The sequence below is a fragment of the Lathamus discolor genome, chromosome 4 (genome assembly GCF_037157495.1).
Source record: "Lathamus discolor isolate bLatDis1 chromosome 4, bLatDis1.hap1, whole genome shotgun sequence".
Taxonomy (NCBI): domain Eukaryota; kingdom Metazoa; phylum Chordata; class Aves; order Psittaciformes; family Psittacidae; genus Lathamus; species Lathamus discolor.
The window spans coordinates 109,323,646-109,337,090 of record NC_088887.1 but is presented as its reverse complement, the minus strand read 5'-3'; the positions used below and the strand labels follow the sequence as shown (position 1 = coordinate 109,337,090).

The following is a 13,445-nucleotide window of genomic DNA, read 5'->3' as shown; positions in this document are numbered from 1 at the left end:
TTGCAGTCTCATTCTTTTTATCTGGTAAAAAACAGCTTAAGGATTGTCCTTGTGTGCATCACCTCCCTATGCTTTCCCAAGAGCCATGCACCAGCTGGAGGCAGATGCCACACTGCATGCTTAACCATTTTCTGCCCCCTATGGCCATTGTGCCTCCTGTGTTCAGGGCAGTAGGAAGGGAGGCACAAGAGCTTGCTTACACCAGCTCCACATTTCCTCAAGAGATGTAGACAGTTTCCATTTTCTTTGTGCCATCTGAACGCAAAGAAAGGTAAATTAATTGACCTGATGTATTGACTATGGCTGTCTGACATCTTTTAAATGTTTGGACTGTGGGCTTAAAAGGGCTGGACATCACTGGTGTACATGCAGATACAGATGGCTGCACACTTACAAAAGGAAATGTCAGCCAAACTGAAAAGGAGGAAGCACGAAGAAAACATATATAAGTAATGAGGTGAGAACACTAGTCTCAGCTTTCTGAATTCCCATGTAAGTACAGTGAAATTTCATAAAGAAAGCATTCCTTTTTTTTTTTTTTCAGTTTCAAGTTTGCTCCACAGCACAGGAATATCTGTGTATTTAACTAATGTGACAAGTTTTAGTGTGTCCTAATCAAGCCTAATCACCCTTACTTTCTACTAGGTACTACACTGATCAATGGAAAAGCTTTCTAGGCAAGAACTTGGAAAATGATAAAAGCATTTGCCATCATTATTTTCTGCTTTTGACAATGATCTATGTCTGTACAGCTCATCAGTCATCTCTTGTAAAAACAGCGTGGCACTTTGATCAAACAGCCAACAATAGCTTCCCGCATGAGGTAAAATGTTATGAGAGGCCATCAGATAGAAATCACATTTTCTCTGAACAATAGGAACCCAGAAAAGATGTGCTTGATTTACTTGCAAATAAAATCATGTGAAAGGTGATATCTTCACAGAGTTTAAAAAGACAGTGATCCTTTTATTCACCTTTCTGTGTGTTAAACAAACTTCACTGTCATGTTGCAACTGAGATGGAGTCTATGCAATGATAAAGAGGCACATTCCAGCTCCACGAAACCTAACTGCCACTGTTGAAAAATTGCCTGCATTAAACCTTACACTTATCCCACAAATTTTAAGAGCAAGATGTGGGAGTTTGATTTTGATTACAGGCATCTATCTGTGTGGTAGGCAAAGGTCTTTAACCTATGTGTTCTGAACGTACTAGGTACATAGTTTCATCAATGTCATGCCTCATTGGGTCAATGTAGGATTTTATCTAAAACCTGAGGCTTTTCAGTTTACACTGTATATGCAAACACAACCTTTTACTGGTGCTCTCTGCCTTTTGTTTCATTGAGAGGATCTATGGTATTTATAGAAAAGAGAGCTGGAGACATCTTAAATTATTTTACTCACTTAGATTCCTATTGAGCCAAGATCTTCAAAAGAGAAAGGTTGTTTATTTGAAGACTGGTGTGTGCCAGAGACAGTGGAGCCGAACTCTTTTTAGTGTTAGAAGAATTGCTACTCTTCCTTTTCTACTCTGGCTTTCCCCAAACCTCTGCTTATTGCAACAACATTCTTTTTTAAAAGGACTGACACAGATTCTCTGCTTCTGAATATAAATTAAACCACATCATCCTAATTTATTTTTGCAGTCTGTAAATGACTGATTATTTTTGCAGAAAAGTTGATACTGAAGTAGATAATATTCTCTTGATGTTGTGCTACAAGACATATGCCAAGACTCACACAGGTATCGAGGCACTTCCATTTATCTCAAAGAAAGACTGCATTTGGATTCTGGGCCCAAGTTCACATAGCAAGATGTATCCGTAGTTCATACTAAGAGGAGTAATTGATTTCCCAACAGAGAGTTTTAATTAGTTAAGTTGTGATGCTATGTAGGTGGTGGTCATCATTACTGATTGAAATAAACATTGGAAGAAAGAATCTCATCCAATTAAAACACTAACACCTGATACCTGGTTGGGTTTTCAAGTCAAAAGCAACCACAGCAGAACTTCATACTCTGATGTAGACAAAGAGTACAAGATCTTTCTGTACATCTGACATGCATATGATATATAAACCGAATGACTTCCTACACCAGTCTTAGAATTTTCTATTAACTTCTGATTTTGAAAAGCTTACAGTGAAATAGAAAAACAGATCTACATTTCCAGGAGTAATGGCCAGTTGGTATTCCACTGCAGTTTCATTCTAATGTGGTGTTTACCATCTGGCTCAATTATCATAGAATCATAGAATAGTTATATCTCATAATGTACAACAATTCAATCTCCATTTTGTTTCTGTATTTTTCTCCTCTCAGAGTAGCTCATGGTCAATTCCAGGAACATGCAATCCCCAGCCAGAATCATAGAATCATAGAATAGTTAGGGTTGGAAAGGACCTGGAGATCATCTAGTTCCAACCCCCCTGCCATGGGCAGGGACACCTCACACTAAAGCATGTCTCCCAAGGCTTCATCCAACCTGGCCTTGAACACTGCCAGCGATGGAGCACTCACAACCTCCCTGGGCAGCCCATTCCAGTGCCTCACCACCTTACCAGGAAAGAATTTCCTCCTTATATCCAATCTAAACTTCCCCTGTTTAAGTTTGAACCCATTACTCCTTGTCCTGTCACTACAGTCCCTGACAAAGAGTCCCTCCCCAGCATCCCTATAGGCCCCCTTCAGGTACTGGAAGGCTGCTATGAGGTCTCCACGCAGCCTTCTCTTCTCCAGGCTGAACAGCCCCAACTTTCTTCCCAGTTCTGACATAAATGCCATAAAGTGTCTGCATAGGCCCATTGCAAAAGTATTTCAAAGGGTAAAGGAAAAAGCACAGATAAAGATTCAACACAAGCTGGAATCTGAAGCAAGCAGAGATGTTGCCCGTAGCCTACCATGACAGTTGTAATGGGGAAGGGGTATCTCACCTCAGAAAAGCTTTTTTAAATGATTAGTAGTCACTTTTTGGGTGATCCGATCAAGAAAAATACTCATGAATCATTTGTCTTAAGGTATGTCATCACACAGCTGCCAAGAATGGTAGTCTCAGATCTCATGGCCTCCAGTCCCATTGCTGTTTTGGAGTTACTATGGTACTCAACTCCTGCAGACAGCAGACTCCAGGAGCCAAACTAGAAATTTAATAATGCAAAATCATGAATAATCTCCTGCTTCAACTTTCTAAATTACCTGCTTTAACTTTCTGAATCAGCTCAGTGTGAGGTCAGATTAATGCCAGTGTTGGTGCAAAGGAGATGGGGTAGGAACAGGACTGGTTGCTGTTAGGCTTGCCTAGCTAAAAAAATACCTGAAAAACTCAGAGTAGCGAAGTTTTTCCTTTCCTTCTTTTCCAAAGAAATGTACCAGCAACATGGTATTAACACCACAGCTTTCCACTTCTGCTCCCTATAAAACAAAAACTGCATGATTAATTATTATGTATTTTTAATATCTATTCATGACAAATCTAGCAATATTTACTTGAACTAGAATTTCACAAGAGCTATTTGCAATTTAGTTACTGCTCCCAAAGCTACCACACAGGATCTCAGAGCTGAATAATTCTTCCACATCAACTGGTAACCGTGTATTCTATGTTCTGCTTCAAAATGCTCTGTATGAAAGATGAGTACAATTTACAGCCACCTTCAGTGAATTTTATCATTAGAACTGAGGAGGTTGCTAGATAGATCTTTAGAAGCCTTTATGCTTAGGTGAATAGAGGCTTTAAATAAAGTGAACATCTTTGTAAAAAAGTTTTTAATCAGATATTTCTAATTTGTTACACCCATTAAAAAACATCCTAAGAAACAAAACTAGAAAAATACATTCACAGTGCTCTGTTATGACATGGACCTAGAAGGCTTCTTGCACATGTTAAATGTTAATGACTTTTTTATATATTTTTTAAATCTGATGAAGAGATTTCTGCAGAAACAGGATGCACATTATTTCAGCTCAACAGCATCTTTAACATGCCTAAACCCACACATAATGCTGGATTTCTGTTCTATTCTTCTTTCAGCACTAGCATACTGGCATTTCTTTGAAAGCAACAAAACACTAAGCAACATGAAGAGAGATTTTTTTTTCCCCCCTAAGTCCGGAGGGATTTCAACAAACTATTCTTATGACATCTAAATAGCCTCTGTGTCTTTTATCTGGTTGAAGAGGTAAGATGAAAGACAAGAGTCTATTCATAAGATTTAATACTAATGGTTATTTAGCTTTCAGCATCATCAATAACAAGTCCCATTAGTCCACTGTGTGTTTCATGCTTACTGCATATGTGACACAGTTATTTTATAGTTAAAGAGGTAACATGCTTCGTTTCTACTGGAAGCTACAATTCACCAAATGCCAGTGATACAAGTTATGTACGAGGGGACATAGAAAAAAACCTTTTCAAGCCATATGCAAACTGTACTTATTGAACTTTTATCATTTAACTGCAGGCAAGAATATTTAAATACCCACAAGATCCATCCTTCTAAAGTTTAAGCACTTCAGATTACTAGGAAGAATGATGCATAAACATCGGTATATGCTTTTTTGAAAGTCAAAAGTCAAACATTCATGTATGCTTATTTGAAACTCAAATCCAAACTATTTTTGTTAGAATGTAAAGTTTTCTAAGAAGAAACAGAAAAGAATCCATATATTTCTCACTGCAGTGAGATTCTAATCTGCTTTCTGTGGTTTTTGCTTACATGTTTAAAGAAGACATGAAAAATGCAAGAAATTAATTTGCTGATGTAATGTTTAAAACTGAACTTGTGATTATGCAATTTAATGCGTATAATTTAATTACTCCATATTAAAATCAGTGTTGTACTGAAAACAAACTGCAAAATGAGTTAAAACAGCCTTTTAAAAACTAAGTCTGCAACAGAAAGTTTTTTTCTTCTGTTCATGTTTCTTTAGTTATAGCTAGAAGAAGACATACAAACAATACCTATCTCATTTTATCTAAGATGACAAAGCCTATCCCTGGATTTATAACAAATATGCACCTACTTGTTGGCTACCCACTTCATCAGTTGAAATTCCGAAGTGGAATTGGCAGATGTCCAAACACTATGTTAGTGAGAGTTAAATGTATTTTAAAACTACAAAACAGTACTTTTTTTTTTTTAACAGAATATGCAATAGGAGACCACAGAGACTACAGCTTAAGGGTAAAATTTCAAAAAATTGCTTTTCCTAGAGTTAATGGTATTAAACTAAAGTACATGTTAGTACATAATTCCTTTTTGTCCACAGAATCATTAGGAGCTTTTGCTGCTGAACTGTATAAATTAGTACCGACATGACAAATCTTTGTTAGAAGATAATGAGAGCTCTATTAATATTTCCAACACCTCACCCTCCTGAGCTTAAGTAAAAGAATAACTTACATTTGGAATGTCTCTCTTGGCAATGAGAATGAAATGGTAAACTAATCCTGGAGCTGTAAAAAGGACCAGACTGGTAGCTTTGAGTTACAGAGGTACTAAGTAAATTCAGTGAAAGTTTGTATTCTGGTTTATCTGGCAGCTTCAACCCTGGGAGGGTACACCATAGCGACCTTCTGGGCTGAGTAATTTACAGAAAGCTGAGGCACATAGAGCAGAAAGGATGGTGATGTTCTAAATCTCATCTTGATACAAGCACAGGATGGGCAGGGATGTGCATCTCAACTGGGGAACGTAGACATATGCCAGGGTCCACTGATTCAGACAAAGAATCCCAAAGACCAAGCTCTGATGCCACACAAGTGGCATGAACATGTGTGTGCACATATTACAAGCATAGGCTTATTTTCCTAGAGTAATGTTAACACCTCATACACTCTTCAAAAGCACCACGAACTGCTGAATTATGCCATTATTCCCTTTAAAGCAATATCAGATAACACAACATTTATTTCCTTATTACATTACACAGACTGTTAACACAGGAGCCTGATGCTGCAAACACTGAGTCACAGGCACAGATCTACCTAATCCTTTAGCTCCCCACTGAGCTTTTGACATCCAGGACCTGATACTGCAGCAAGTAGCAACAAGTGCCACTGAGAAAAAACTTATCGTACAATGAGACAGGATTTTTGGAATAACGTACCTAACTGATTTTTAAAACTCATCTGAAATGTTAATAGACTTACTGTCTCTAGATTCTTGCAGGATTTGCCTCAGGCATGACTGAAAAGCATTCATCACGATTAAAATCTGTAATACGTTCCTTGTTCTCTTACTTGCTTCCTGGGAGATGGTATTTGCTGTGCAATGTCTTGTTTCAGTAGAAATTGTAAAAATAATGCATATTTTGGATTGATTTTGTTGTTGTTTAGATAGAAGGGGAGTGAATAAATGAAGAACAGGGGCAGAAAACAGAGGAGGGTCAAGGAGAACGACATCTTAGTTTCTGTCTGCTAGTGATGTCCCAGATCTTTCCAAAGGTAAGACTAAATATTTGGAAACTTTTCTGAGTCCACTTCTCTGAAATGCACTTTGTTGTTTAGCTTCTAGATCAATGCATCGTGCCAGGCTTCTATAACTGAAGGCAACCTAAGCTTCAATCCAAGCAGTCTAGCCTCAAACAATGCAAGAGCATCGAGCTTTCTGCCATTTTGAGAGCCTCCAAGATGTTGGGCTATGCCTACAACTCATTTCTGGGATGAAGGTTTAAAAGATGTACCCATTATGACATTAATCCTACCAGGCATAGCCAGTCAAAAGAACTGTAAAAAGGCAAGCTAGTGGTATGAGGAGATCCAGATCTCAAAGGCAGTGTTTTCTGGCAAAGCCCAGACAGTCTAAAGTAGGCCCCAGATCAAAACAACTTACCATTTTACAATGAACTGGCTTTAATCATGCAAAGGATTAAATTTGCATTAATAATGCAAATTCATACTAAAGTTTTTAATGTTTTGCAAGGTATTTTCTTACTAGGTAGGATTCAAGAATACATCAAGTCTGATACAGAAGGGCTAAAATGTGCATAATGTTTTTCTACAGAGGATAGAGCAGACACTATCTGAGAAGTCCAATGGAGTACTTTCTAAACAATAAACAGCCTACATCCAGCATTCAACAACATCCATAATTCCCATTACCAGGGATTAGTTGTTTTTTAATAACAACTAATGCCATGGAATTGCTATGCTGTTCCATTAGTGCCTTTAGCAATGAAGAAAATGTGACTTCATGGACCTTCCCAGCTTTCAGTGCATCACCCACAGTTTTGCACCAATTCACAAGGAAGTACAGAATAAAAACAGTTTCCAGCCAAATGGGCTAAGGCTAATTTGGGAGTAGATGCTGCAGGAGATACTTTATGCCAAAAAGAGGAAGAAGCTGAAACTAGTCTTGTTGCCAGCAGGCTGACTGCATCAAGCAGTCAGGGAATGGCACTGTTGCACTGTGAAGCCTGAGACTGCCTGACCCATGCACTACTGGTGCTGGGTAAAGCAGCTTCCATACACAACTGGGGACAGCCCCTCTCAAGAATTCAGGCCCTGCCTTCCTGTCATGCCATACTTTATAAATATTGATTTCCACCAAAAATAGGGCATCTATAACACGGACCCCCCTCAGGAGGTGTGTTCTTTGAAGCACACCCTTTTGGTTAAAGTGGACTTGGCCCTAAAGGCCACGCACACCCATCCTCAGCATGTGTAAACCTCCTTGCTCTGGGTCCTAAAACTGACTCGTGGACTGCGACCAGTTCCCCCATGTGGCTGTTTGAACACATCCCCAGGTAGTCCACATTAACGCTGGCATCCCAAATTTCAGTAATCCCAAAATGCCAAATGAGTAAGATTACACACACCATTTCCAGTTTATTCCAATTAATTTTACAAGCCTTCAGATTACAGATTAATGACCAGATTCTTTCTGTTTTGATTTAAAGACTAAAGCTGTTAGTGCAAGGCCCAAATCATGTGTCTTCCCTGGCTTTTCAGCAGCCCACATTGCTATCTGGCTTCTCTGTATGTTTCAAAGCGCTTCAGACCAGGTTAAGTAGCACAGATTAAAGCAGTAGCCTTGCCTCACATATCTGTGCAACAGAAAGCAATGCTACTGTGACCAGAGTGGACTTCCAGATGAATTCCTTGTGTGAGAAACCTTTGATAGCCAAGCCAAACTCAATGCACTTGCAGAACAGGTATCAGAAAGCATGTTTCTTTGTCTCTCTTGAGGTTATAATATCACCAAATCACATAGAAAAATAATTTCCTTGTCCGTAAGGTAAACAGTGACCCTGCAGTTTTTTAATAGCCTAGTATTTTGATGCCACAAGACTTGATTCTTTATGGGGTACACGTGGTCAGAGAGCTTCCTTTGAGACATGCAGGAATACTGCACTGCTCCTTGGTTTAACATATCTAAAAAGCTTTTCAATGAAGTTCAGTGTTAATCTGCTGATACGAAACACACACATTTATGTCGGAGAAGACAGGTTAAGAAAAAAATGTGCATTCCATCTGAATTGAGAGGTGACAAGATTAATGACACATTCTTTCGGGGAGGGATATTTATTTTAGTCTTGGACTAGATCCTTGCAAAATCTGATGTCCTGCTCCCCTGATACAGTGTTACTGCACTGGAAGAGTATAGCTCTCAACCACCATATTCCTCCGTTCAGTTCAGGCAATCTTTAGTTATTCTGAGCCCAGGGCTTTGCAGATTGTGAAGCTATAGGTAGAGAACTTTAAACTGTTTAGAAAGTATAGGGATCAGTGGGCAGCTTACAATGGCCTGCACAATCCCTGTGGCTGAGGAGATGCTTGCAATGCTGCATTGTCTGAAGGTCCAAGTGTAAAACCTTGTGCTGACCAGCTAAATTGTGAGTCTAAAAGTACACTGCTTATAGTCAGACAAAACTTGAGTTCAAAATGTTTCCGTTTAAAAGAGATTAATAGCTGCATCCCCAAGTACTAGTTAAATGATTAAAATACCCCATGATTAAAAAACCCCATGTAAATGAGATACTTCATATAAGAATGTGTTCATTATGGAATCTAGAAGCGTGTGTTTAACCATTTGGAAATGAGACAATGCACGTATTATTTCCCAACATGAATTCCATTTCAAGAACAAATACAGAACATTTTGTATTGTCATTCCTTTCCTAACAGTAGCTAAAATTAATTTCCAAAGTTTAGCCATTACACAAAGCATATTAAATTAGAGGTACTCATACTACTTGAGAACTCATTACTCTAAATTGAAAGTCCCTGATCTAGACAACTGGGCTGTGCAGTAGATACCTGCAGCCATTACCATTGTTTTCACTATCAGAACACTAATGCACTTAACATTATTAGAGTACCCTTTCAAGGAACTCAGGGCAGTAACAAAAGCAACTGGTGCTGTTCACTGGGCAACACATTTTTTAGAATACACCCAACTTTTCTAGCTTGTTCACTTTCCTCTATCACTACACCACTTCCAGACAAGGAATTTGCCTCTCTTCTTCCAAGAAGCATGGTCAAATGCTCAGCTGGGTGTCTCATATGAAGCTAGTTCTGCTAGGAAGCCAGATGCTGCATCTACTTTGAGGAATGCACTTCTTCTCCTATGAGGAAAAGGGTTGAGGTGAGATAGTCACTGCATCTGTTGATTTCTGCACCATTTTCCCCAGTCTATCTAGAAAGAACCAGGTTGCCAGTCTTATAATTCTGCCTACATCTCTCCTTCACTGTCTGCATGCCTGTGCTATGAGTAAATCAGATTGCCTGCTCTGCAAAAGTCAGCAAGGAACTTCCCAAAAGACTGGACCAGTTAAGGCAGGACAGATTTTTTTCTGGCTTTTCTTAAAGCATCAATTACAATATTGGAAAAACAAAATCCCTCAACTGAAATATACTTATTTGGACAACCAAATCCACTGCAATCCAATGCAAGGGACATTACTAGGTGGTGAAATTTTCAATTTTAGATGTGTAAGTCAAAGTCTCAGTAAAAGGGGCAGAAATACAAGCACCCTGGGAGCACAGCAAACTGCTTTTTCTTTTCCTTGAGATACAGTATCTCAATGAGTATTAAGTAAAAGAATGACTGGGACCTCCACCTACACACTGTACAGGGAACACACCTGGGTATACCTGCCAGTTAAATGAAGTTGCAGACTACCATTTAAAACGTATTTTCACAAGTCAGTGACATTTTCCATCTGGTATCAGAAACTGTGATCACTTTGAAAAACCAGCAAACTCCTATGCACATTGTGGAAGTGTTGTGGAAATAAAGAGTTACCCCAAACATCAAACTTCTGTTGCTCTATCTCAGCTTTCAAAGAACATAGCCAATTTAAACCCTATGTTTTTATGCTTTATCTGCTTTGCTTTGCCAAAATTATTAAAAATAAAGGGTAAAACCATATGCACTGACTATACCCTATAGTCAGATTCACTGCTTACAATCAACTTATTTTGTGAGAAACTGAGACAGGAAAGAAAATAAAATTTAGAAGAAAAGCAATAATTTGGATTTTGCCAAGTAGAAATATGGAGACCAGAAGAATTTGAAGATAGCTGTACTCCCTGAAGCTATTTAATTCTTCTTTTCAGCATACTATAATTCCATTTATGATTTGCTAATAAACTGTATTTTATTTTTCTGCTTACAATAACTTCAGATTTTTCTCAATGGAGAATTCTGAAGGCAAAATTTAAAGCAAGGCAGAAAACAAAACAGAGACATTCCAGCTCAGGTATTTAATTAGCTTCCAATAAGCTTATGTGTCTATAACTAAATCTGTCAAACTGTATCAAAAGTTTCTCCGGAAATTTTATACTATAGCTGTGCATTCATGCAGAATAAAGATCCTTTTTCTTTCACTGTCATGGCAGTTAAGTCTCAATTGAAATAGGTTTTGAGGAGCAGACAACCCTATTAATCCTAGCTATTTTAATCTGGTGACTGATGAAAAGATTCAAGAAAGGGGATGGTTGTTAGTCAGTCAAACAATTTTAAACTGAACTCTGGATACATACTAAGGGAACAAAACCATTATGCATCAGGAGAAAGTTTTGTTAATGCCTAGTAAATATTAAAGGCGTTAGAATAGAGCCACTTCCATTTTTTCTCCCCAGGTGGGTGAAAAAGCAAAGAACATGAACTGAACCAGCTCTTTATAGACTGCTGATGCATGATAGATTTATAGAGTCCTATATAAATTCCTTACTGAATGCTACCAACATGAGCAGTCACTGCCTCATGCCTAATTTTTCAGAGCTCCTCATCTCTGTGCTGACTACAGACTGATGAAGAGATGGGAAATGGCAAAGCCCCTGTCTAGGAAGAAGGTAGGTTGCAGTGCCAGGATTCAGGGGAAAACAGACAAAAGAAAGCAGTTAACCCTAACTCTGCCCCTTTCACTGATGAGATATATTTGCCATTTGCCAATGGTCTCCAGTCCAGTGAAACTTCTAATCTAGTTGGAAGATCATTCTCTAATACTGTTTCTTCTGGTCTGCATCTACGGCATTTCTTTCTGGAAGCAGACCTAACTAAAGTAATCCTTCCCTTTGTCACCTCAATGACATAATTACATTTCAAACCAACTCAGAATAAGCTGATATTACTGCAACAGCAGCACTTAGGTAAGTTTAAGGTATCGATTTCTATTTGGAAACCCATACTTTCTCATCTGGCAATACAGAGTTTTTTTCTCAGTTCTTCTTAAACAGAAGAGAGTTACATTGAAGCAGATGCTTACAGAAACTAAATAATGGAGTGGAGGATTACTACACAGAAATGAAATACATTGATCGCATACATTTCATCAGGAGATTCAGAAGTGACAAATTTTTTTTTTCCCCATTAGAAAGTAGCTGACTAATCATGCACTTTCATTTAATTAAAGCATTAATCCTGATGCTTATATGCTTACCTAAAAACTCTGAAAAAAATAACAAAGTTCATGGGAAATATGATAATGCTTGTGTAAAGAAAAATATATGTCCATTTCATACCTGAAATATTGTTTCCTCTCCAGCTGTTTTCAAATCATCTTCCTTCCCAATGATTCTTTGTAGCTGTATTTGTTAGAACATGAAAAAAAAACCAACCACAGGAAAATTACAAATTTGGTCTTACACATCTCTTCTTTATCAGAAACTTGCATTAATTTAACTTTTTCTTAATTACAAAGTCATTATATTTCTGCAAGGTTCATGGCAAAATATTTGCATAGTTAATGATGTTTTCCTATTCAGACACTCTCTCTCCTAGGTATGTCTTATCTACTGTGGTTAATAAAACCCAAGCAGAGCATATGAGCATATCTCTTGTAGCCCAGCACTCACTCTTTTTAGAGGATACTTTCTTGCACTAGAAGCCCTTCGATCACTCCAGAAGATTTTGAAACTCACGGCTGTAACATAAAGGGTCATTTCAGAAATAAAAATTATCCTGTGATTTTTATGCTGTCCTCCTAGACAGCTTTACATAGTCCTGCTGCAGACATGATCTTCTAGACATGAAAAACATACCTGTTCAATTCAGGTACAACTAACAACAAAGAATAACTTAATTACATAAGCAAATGTATTTTCAGAACTGTCATTATGCAGAATGTGGTCTGAGTTTTCCCTCCACCCCACAAATAAATGAATTTTGAATGTTGGCTAAGTACTGAAATGACTCTGTCCCAAGTAGAGCTTAAAGGTAATATAAAAAGTGCATTAATTTGCAGCACCTCAAGTATAACTCAGCTGAAAGGTTTCTTCTACTGTATTTTAGCTTGAGAGGTCAACACTGCCCTAAGAATGAGTGATTCAAAACAGCACAAGGTACACCTACCTTTCACAGACCTTTGCATGAATCCTCAAAAGGACAGCAAAAATGAAAAAACAAGGGACTTACTACATTTCAGGTATAGATATGGACATACAACAATCACTCTGGATTTGGAGACTTTAGGAAAGATGCTTTTAAAGCTCAGGGTTTTCAAAGCTTCTGGTTTGCTTCTCCAACATTTCTGAGTGATTCCTCACTCTGCCCATTAAAACTGGGAAAAAAATCCATGACCAAATTTGCATGGGCATCATTCTGTGGGGTTTTCAAATCTCTCCTTAGGGCTTCTTTCTTTTTTTAATGTTGTTTAGAGAGGCAAGATGGGCTTGTAAAGCAGTGACCAGGAAAAAAACCACCAACTGTTCATGTTGCTAAAGATCTTCCCTTGGCCTTCAAATTTTGACTACTTCACCTGTTCTGTTTTTTTTCGTAAGCCTCAGATTTTGAGTTCCAGAGGATAGCTACTTTCTATTATTATTTTTGAACATGCCTGGATCGTATTTATCAAAATACATACTATAAAAAAGACAATTAACCAGTATTAGTTCTTCCAGGTTTCTCCAATTTCTTTTTATTTTTGATCACTCAAAGAACAATGTACTAGTACATTAAAAGCATTATGATTTTCCTCACAGCAAAATATCAATGTAG

General features: G+C 38.0%; 1 protein-coding gene across 1 annotated transcript in view; it reads right to left on the bottom strand.

The window, feature by feature from the left end:
- Positions 1 to 13,445, bottom strand: part of MICU2 (mitochondrial calcium uptake 2) — a 146,911-nt gene that overhangs the window by 9,154 nt on the left and 124,312 nt on the right. The window contains exons 7-8 of the mRNA XM_065678539.1: positions 11,972 to 12,034; positions 3,317 to 3,414 (exon numbers count right to left, since the gene is read on the bottom strand). Of these exons, the coding sequence (XP_065534611.1) occupies positions 3,317 to 3,414; positions 11,972 to 12,034 (161 nt within the window). The remainder of the gene's footprint in view (positions 1 to 3,316; positions 3,415 to 11,971; positions 12,035 to 13,445) is intronic.